The sequence below is a fragment of the Sparus aurata genome, chromosome 18, assembly GCF_900880675.1.
Source record: "Sparus aurata chromosome 18, fSpaAur1.1, whole genome shotgun sequence".
In the NCBI taxonomy this organism is placed as follows: Eukaryota; Metazoa; Chordata; class Actinopteri; order Spariformes; family Sparidae; genus Sparus; species Sparus aurata.
Window position 1 is genome coordinate 14,800,671 of NC_044204.1, and position 8,945 is coordinate 14,809,615.

At 38.9% G+C, this 8,945-nt stretch overlaps 1 protein-coding gene across 2 annotated transcripts in view; it reads right to left on the reverse strand.

Annotated features, from left to right (window-relative positions):
- The window catches only part of st3gal5 (ST3 beta-galactoside alpha-2,3-sialyltransferase 5), a 13,272-nt gene extending 4,328 nt beyond the window's left edge, over positions 1-8,944 (reverse strand). Inside the window, exons 1-6 of one of the 2 annotated variants that reach the window (XM_030397047.1) lie at positions 8,789-8,944; positions 7,015-7,131; positions 4,637-4,757; positions 3,275-3,484; positions 905-1,041; positions 523-709 (exon numbers count right to left, since the gene is read on the reverse strand). In XM_030397047.1, the coding sequence (XP_030252907.1) occupies positions 523-709; positions 905-1,041; positions 3,275-3,484; positions 4,637-4,757; positions 7,015-7,046 (687 nt within the window). In that variant the 5' untranslated portion in view covers positions 7,047-7,131; positions 8,789-8,944. The remainder of the gene's footprint in view (positions 1-522; positions 710-904; positions 1,042-3,274; positions 3,485-4,636; positions 4,758-7,014; positions 7,132-8,788) is intronic. The other variant, XM_030397048.1, reaches the window with a different exon arrangement.
- Position 8,945: the final 1 nt, after the last annotated feature.

The following is an 8,945-nucleotide window of genomic DNA, read 5'->3' on the forward strand; positions in this document are numbered from 1 at the left end:
TATATATATATATTATATATACATATATATATATATACATATATATACATATATATATATATATATATATATATATATATATATATATATATATATATATATATATATATATATATATATATATATATATATATATATATATATATATATACACACACACACACACACACACCAAAGACAAGTGGAAGTCTGAAAAGAGGTAATACATCCAATTCGTTAGCCAAATCCACTTGCAGATTTTTTCAATGTTACAGTTTGAACTCTATGTAAAGATGTACTTTGTATGTCAGCAAACGGTGGAAGGAAGTAAAATATGTCCATATTTACCCCATTCAAATTATTTGCGAGAAGTACTGACTACTGTATCTAGGACTGCATGTGTGGCTGGACAGAATTTCCTATAAAATACATCAAACCCAATAACAAATATTCCTTAATGATTCTTCCTGAAGCCATGTTTGAATAAACTGATTTATCATTGGATTTAGGACAAGTTTAACTCAATCAACACAAACTACTCACCACAGTGAGCTTGCTGATCATAGCAGAGGTCCAGCTTATGTCTACACCTTTATACACCACAGCTACAAACAGAGAGTGCGGGTCTGTGTCGACCCAGTGGAGCGGTGTGCCCTCTGGGTAACTCATCCTGATGCTGGTTCGACTTCCAACGTCAACACTGAACTCTCCAAGAGGCCCACTGTTCAGCCTGAAAGAGAGAGAAACCTATTCAGTTATTTCTAATCTAAATGTATGAGTCACATGACTTTTGGGTACACAAAGTGGGAAGTGTTGGTAATGATAAGTACTAGCAGAACATTTGACATTACAGTCAAAATGAAACTTACATATTGATTCTCAGCATGCACGTTTTTAGTCAAGTAGGTTTTAGTCAGTTTCTAACCTGATAATGGTGTCAAAACGGTCAATGAGTGTGCCCAGCTGCAGGCCTTTGAGAATGCCTCCATTTCCAATGATCACACAGCGGCGACATTTATCTGATGCGTTTCCCGGCTGAAATGCGGAGTCAGAGTCTGGCAGCTGTAAAGAACAATTCACGCATATAATCATGAGGTTGTTATTCCAAAAAGTATAGTACACAGAAGAACATAAAATATCTACTTTTGTGTTGTTTTCCCCCCCAAGAGGAAAGTAGGGTCAGGATCTTTGTTTTACTGGGTTGCCCAATGTAGAAATTAGATGTGAATTTCATTATCAAAAAAACTTTTGGTCAGCTGAACTACATTCGCATGAGCTAAATGTGCACGTTCCTCTTTTTTTCTAAGTCCATCAGTTCCAAACTTCTGTAACCCCTTGCACAAGGACACTTACTGAAAATAACTAATTTCATTATGAAGTTTCCATTCCACTGTCTTTTGGAAAAAAACACATTCATTTGCAAGTTATTTCACAGAATTTATGATAATTAGGTTAACATTTGTACAACATTTGGATGGAGACTTTGGAAAATAATCTGAATCAGTCCCATTTCCATGCTACTAATTACCCCCACTTAATTCTCTATCAAAATGACTTTGGAGCATGTAGCTGATTATTGTGATGCTCAATTTGTGTCAAAACAGCAGTGTGCACTTGGGGGTCTTGGACACTGTACCACCAATTGTAGACAGGCAGTCCTTCAGCTTCAGGTGCGGCCAGAAATCATTATTTCACAGATCTAACTTTAGTTTCCAATCAACACTTTTAAAAAGGCACTCATACAGACATCCTATATATGGGATGCCATTAATAAAGCCAGTGATGGTGTTTCCCATTTTCAGGTTGTACCTCCATGTAATAAAAGTAAATTCTTGTAGATTCTTAGTTTCTTAAAATAAAATGTTATTTCATTTCCTGCTCTTCGTCGACCAATGTTGGTTTGTCTGTTCTTTCTAAGAGAAATTAGCCTACCAGGTTTATCATGTTATGTCGGCTTACTAAAATATCAATATGAAGCCGCAATTTTCCCTTCATTTGAGGGGTTTGTAAACCACTAAGCTTCATTGTGGATCTTAGTCCAGCCCAGAAAAAGGCTTTTTGCAACTTACTGAGGGTTGAAATGTTTAAAGAGATTGCACTTCATGGCCACATACGAGATGATGTGGTCAGAGCAGGTATGCAGTTTTCAAATCCTGCTTAGTCAACCATGTTCTCAGTTTGCACAGTAAACAAAAGCCTTTCTGCTTCATGTCATGTCATAATGAGTGGCATATTAGAAATGACCACGGTAACCAGGGGAAGGGATTCATAGAGTGTTCATAAACATTATGTCATAAGGATTATACCATACTTGAGTGATTGTAGCAAAAACTTGGCATAACATGAATAAACTCATGTTGACAATAATTTGTTGACACAAAAGAAATGGCAATTGCATATCACTCACAGCTACACAGGATACACAGCAAACTAGTTAGCTTTCTATAAGTACTTGTTTATTAATTTTACATTAATTAATCTACATACTGTGTTATCAAGGTCTGAAAGAAATATTGGCGTGTGCACGTACTGCCCTTTTCTGACTTTGAGCCCCTGCCCCTCTATAATCATGTGTACATCCTTGGCTGCACCTCATCATATTCATTAACAATTCATTCCATCTAGAGGTGCAGCTGCCTGCTCGAACAGGTTTCTAAAATAAAAGGAAACCAGCAGGCCTCTGTAGCCAGCTAGTTCTAGTCATCTATAAGCTACTGACAACTGCTAATGAAGGTTACAGTTTACAGTTTATCCAAACATATGATTAGACTTGGATTAGGTCATTAACTGTGAGAACTGAAAGCACTTTTAATTGAAATATGACCAGTAAAAATCTAATTAAAGATATGTTTATCTTAAATGTTAAGATTAACTGTATCAAAAGCAAATTGCGCACAGTTAGATCAAAGATCTCGTATCAAAAAGTGCCCTTTTTGTGTGTTTTAATGAATAAATAAATTCCTGTTGTGCAAAGGGATGTGGGGGATGATTATTAATGTAAGTAACAAGTCGCCTACCACTTATTCAACGTGCTTAAATATGAGCCATATTTCAAAAGAGCGCCCATTTGTGCTTGTTAAGCTAACTGCTTGTTAATGAGAGATAAGAATAATCAAATATGACAGCTGTCTGTGTGGCTGTTTATCTTGCCATAAATGTTAAACTTCTTCCAGATATCCAGTTTGCTGTGACTTTGCTGTTGTAAACATTGCTGTTCCTACTAACATTCACAGTAGGAGTCCCAGTAGTCATTTCTTGGTTTTGTCACATTTCTAGATGTGTATCCTGTATTCACCTTTTTAAGAAGCTCCTCTACTTTGCCCTGAAGTCCTCTGAACCCAAACGGTGGTGGATACTGGAAGAGATCATCAGGGAATGGAATGTCTTTCCACAGGAAGGGCAGGGTCTCTTGACTGGAAGCAGGAAGTAGTTCTAACAGGCTCTGCCTGGTTCTGTCTGGACGACACTGACCCTCCAAAACCCTGTGGACGTGCTCATGCACCCGCTGCAGAGGTTGTGAAAACAAGATGTCAGCTTTATGTCAGCTCCAAAGTAATGACATTAAAATGATGTTGGGACGAACAGTGCCAAATTCTCTTGTAATATCTAAGCCACTTTGTTCTGATTTCTTTAGGTAATTGTCACTTTTGCTTGTAATTTTTTTCTTTAAATTGCTCTTGTATGGTTTCTGTTTTTTTAACATGGTAGATTGTTTCACAGCACATCAGGAAACTGACACAATAACAAGTGGCAGGGGCCAGTCATTGCAAATCATATTACTACCAAGAAGCCGATTAGCTGTTACAAAGAGCAGTTTAAAAACTGTCAAAGACACAATTTTAGTGGCTTTTCACAGAAAAGGAAGTTGAGACAAAAAGCCATGTGTTTTTTTCTCTGAACATCAATCTGTGGCGGTACAAAGTATTTTCATTTTGGATTTTCTGCAGTGTTGAGGCAGTTAGAACTATTATACTGATATTAATGTTCCAAAGTGGCGACATAGAGTCATAAGATAAAAGGGTTATTACTTTTCTATGTTTATTTGTCATAATTAACAACTTAGCTTATCACACTAAATCCTAATTACTGTGCTTGGATCATTTCATTTGCACTCAGGTCACATCAATTTATTTTCTGCCTACAGACCACTGTGCAACCATCTCTAGCTATTAACAGCATAAGAAACTTGAGGCAGCGTTTGAAGATATAGAATCCAAGTTGAAACGGGAACAATCTATTATCCCATAAATGTTCCAAGTCCAGCTAAATACCAAACATCACTTGGTGGAGTCCAATGGAAACCATGGGTACCTGTCCCAAACAACCAGCCACTTATGTAAGAGCAACAAAACAGGTATCCTGTTGGGCGGAAATGAGTCATTTGTTCAAGATGTTACATAGTTTTTTTTTAACTGTTCAGCTTCAAGTAGAACTCATACAGCCTCTCTGATGTTGACCGAGTTTATTTGGCTTTTCTCCAGCTCCATTATGAATTCTCTATTGTTCATGTGGTTTTTTTCCCCCTTCTGTTATATTGGAAGCATCTGTGTCAACATGGTGGTCTGTACACTGTCAACTTTAGCTTCGACTCTGAATGCCGAGAACAGTAAACCTCGAAGCCCGATTGTATGTGTGCACCACAAACACCCACTCTCACCATTCTATGTGCAGGGTTGACATGCCAGTCAACAGGTTTCCGTGTCTCTGTTTCAATCCGTGGGAGAAAGACTGATACCAAACCCAGCAAACCTAAAACCAGACACAGCAGTAACACACGCCTGAACACACACACACACACACACACACACACACACACACACACACACAGAGGGGTATGGGAGAAAAGAAGCATCCCGTGAGAGTTTGATGTCACACTGTTAGTGCCATATTCTGTATCTTCTACTCTGTTAGAACGCAAGAAAGTTATTTTTGGTTTAGTTCACTGGCTGACATGCAATAGTATTCCTGTGTCACTGCCTGATGTTCAAGTCAAACACTGCATATTTGGCTAGTAATGACACAAAAATACTTAAGCTAAAAGAGAATACTGAAGCGTGGGATAAAATATCTGCACGATGTCCATGACTGTGACCCTGTCATGCATGGGTACATTACGCATTTGCACAGTGACGCACAGCATCACCCTGTTTCTTATCACTACGTCTGTTATCAGTGGTTTGATTAGTCTGATAGGCAAACAATGCACTAAGGCCAATGTAAATGCTGTGCAAATTGACAAACATGAACACACACTTGACTTCTACTCTCTCCCAGACTGGATGATGATGATTTTGGGTTGTAAAGTTAAAAAAAAAAAAAAAAAAAAAAAGGATTAGATCATGCACATCATGTTAATCTGCCTTATGTTTATCTATGCAAAATTTTGTAAAAAGGTATTCTTTTACCAAATGAATTCCGGCCTGATTGCGTCAACTGAGGCACTGTTGCTCACCTGGATATAATCAGAAGATCCTGACCTTTGACTTATAAGCATTTTGTCTTAAGAACAAAAAGGCATGCAAGATGATCATTAGGCCATGCTCTAAGCATTCAAAGTGTGACAATACTGTGAGTGAAAATAGCTTGTTCCTCATTTTCAGAGTTTAGTTGCCATGACAGAAGCAACAAGTTTTGTGTGTCTGAAGTGGTGGGACGAGATGTGAGAAGAGGCGTATGCGTGGGTCACATTCAGAGAAATGCTAACAACCCATAGAGAGATGCACTGATAGTAGAGAAAAAAATGTACCTGACCTGGTCTAAGAATCAGTCAGACTCACAGAAGGAATGCAATAAAGCATCCAGTGAGTGGCTGTTCTACTGTACATTAACATCATTCACAACACTGTTCTGTCAATATGGAAATCCACAAGTTCTGTTTTCACAAAGATAAGACTTTTGATAAAAAAAACAAAAAACTTGTATTGCACTGTATTATCTGTAAATTATTTGTCCTTTCAAACTAAAAGCATGGTTAGCCAACTAAGCTTCAAGCTATTCCGCTCTAATCATTCCAGGAGAGAGAGGGGTGTGCTTGCTAGAAGAAAGCTGAGGTAACAAATACATGTTGCTGGGAAAATATAGTGATGATAAGTAAAAGGTTTCTGTGGAACAGAGCACAATGCTCAGAAAAACTATATAAATGTCATCTGTCAGCAAATGTCATTTTGGTGTGATAGCTATTTCATGGGGGATATGGTCTTTCAGGCTTTCTCTAACTCTAGTTCTGCTAACAGAAACTGGAGGAAGGCGATCCGACTGCTTCCTAAACTGTCACAGAAGCATTTAAAAGATTTTTTTTTATATACAGCAGAGTGACATGAAAATATATTTTGTGGGGTTAAACAAGAACAGAAGGGTGTCACAAAGTTTAGGGAAGTGAAAAAGAACCCACCCTCTGTCACCCTTTATCATGCACTGTTTACAACTACACTCTGGGTTGTATTTTGAATACTGTCCCACACTTTTTAGTTCAGAGAAAAAATATTGATGAATCGACAAGAGCACAGGTAAAGACTATGTCTGCATAACATCAATATAATAAATAATAATGTTAATTGATAGTCTGTGGAAATAATTCCCTTGGTACCATTGCTTGGAGGCCCCGGTCAGGGGGCATTCAGATCAGCTCTTACGTGATAATAGTTTGGCAAACAGGTTCTACACAGTGTGATAATTCATCTGCAAAACAAACACACAGCTGAGCTTTTCATAGTGGTTGCCTCAGGGAGGAACAGCAGCCTTTGTCTAAAAACAGTTCTTCAGACACATGATACTTGACTGTGCTTTGATTTAGACTCATGGCATTTGTGTTCGCTTCCATGTCTGTATTTGAGCTGTTAAAATTGTCTTCTAAAGTCATGTACATGCAGGTATACGTAATGTAAATGCAAACTGTACTGAGTAAGTACTGGCAGTGGCCATAAATGATACTGCAGTCCTCCAGCTGTCTGTCTCATTAGGTGTGTCTATCTCTCCACCACTGTTCAAAGAGAACAGTAGGAGTCTTTGTGCTATGTTATGATTTGTTATTATCACCTGTTAGCAACCCAGCGTTTAGGAAGCTTCATCTTGATATCATCCACATTGGATTCCAGGAACTCCTCTGGTTTCACTGCTGACCTCTGGAGCCCTCTGGCTCTAAAGGGTCTTGTCCTGGACAGGCAGAATATATTTGCCACATTAATGAATGATACAAGATGGGATACTAAAAAAGCAGCAGAAAACAACCTTTTTACATAACACTTTTCACAGCCTTTTTTATTTCACTTTCTGGTAGGCACAAAAACAGTTTCTGTCCTTGTTCAGGCAAAAATGCACCTTACACTTCTCAAAGGAGACATGCGAGACTGACTCCTGTCTGATTGTGTCCTGTGTTGCTGTTGGGACCTCAACTTCCACGCTTGTCTGGGCTACACTTTCATCTTGATAGTCTTCCTCATCACTGCTTTCTGAACCTCCATCGTCAGGTACTGTATTTTTCTCTTCTTCCTCTATTCTTTTTGACATTATTAAGTAATTATGTATTGATTTAATACAGAACATCTGTTTACTTAAAAAAGGAGCAACAATATGAATGTTATTCTTACTGTAACTTCTTGAAGAAAGATTTTCCTGCCAAAAGTGTGTGGATGATTTAACCACAGCTGCCATTTTTAAAAAGAAAAAAGAAAAATACATACAGACAACTGAGATTTTAAAGGTGCACTATATAGTTAGAGTGGAATACATTCTAGTCAAAAGATACAGATCTTCAGTGACTGATCCGTTATGCCTAAACAAACTCTCTTAGCTTCAAAATATATCTATTTATAAAAAGTACTGTACTACAAAAGTTAAGTATCGAAGCTGAGAGTAGAGTGTGAGAGCATTGTTATACTGTTAACACGACTGATGCGGGCATCTTAACAACAACGCAGTCTTTCAATGTCGCAGCTGCATGAGGTGGGGTTCAAAGTCCAGTAAGTACTAATGCGTATAATAGTTTAGTAATAGTTAAGCTGTCAAAACACATAATCTTTAACGACTGGTTCATGTGTTGTGAAATCTTCATTTTTACGTATCAAGTAAGTTCATCTTTATCGGAGGACAGAGTCATCTCTCAAATGTAGCTAGCGGGCTAGCAGCCCGTTATGAATCAGATACTTACAGTACAGGTACCTCAGGGCTGCAGTCAATTTATTCAAATAACGATTTTAACCAATGTTTATAGGTCGGTAACCTTGCCTTCACTAACGTTAGCAAAAAGCATGTCTATATTCACAGGTATTATTTAACGTTACCATTAGGACACCTGCCACTACAGAATATTTGTGGTGGTTTCGGTACAAAAATGGTCGAATACCTGGCCCTCAGCTTACATGATAACGTTATTGATAATGCGCATTACTTCCCACACCGACCGACGTGCTGCTTCTACCAGCAGGCTCAACAAACCGCCGTGTTTACGTTACATCTGGTGGTTTAGCGAGGCGTCCCTTGAGCACCGCATTTTTAAACAACATGGCCTACGAAGAACATCCTGCGTTGGGGCTCGGCTTCTTGGAGTTTTCAACTCGACCAGCGATGAGCAGGGCAGGCCCAAGCAGTAGCGTTTACATTGTGTGGCAGCGAAAGCAAACAAATACTGCTAAACTTCAGCTACTCGTTCTCTTGGTCGAGCAATTACCCACAACACTCCCACGGACTGGGACCGTTAGCGGGTTCCCTGCTCAGCTCAGCACCGTACGGATAGCGGGGCTAACCACAAGTTATACCCGCAGCATTGTCAACTATAATATCTTCTCTACCACGTATGGACTGATGGACTCACCCTTCAATGATTCCGTAGTTTATCCATGTCAAATCTCTCCTCTGCAGTACGTCTGATCAGCTCCTTATCCCGCTGCTCTTAATGCGAGCGAGTGCTACTGATGCGAGCTACACTCCTTCAGCCTCCTTGTCGGTGGCCAGCCTATCAGCGGCCGGGA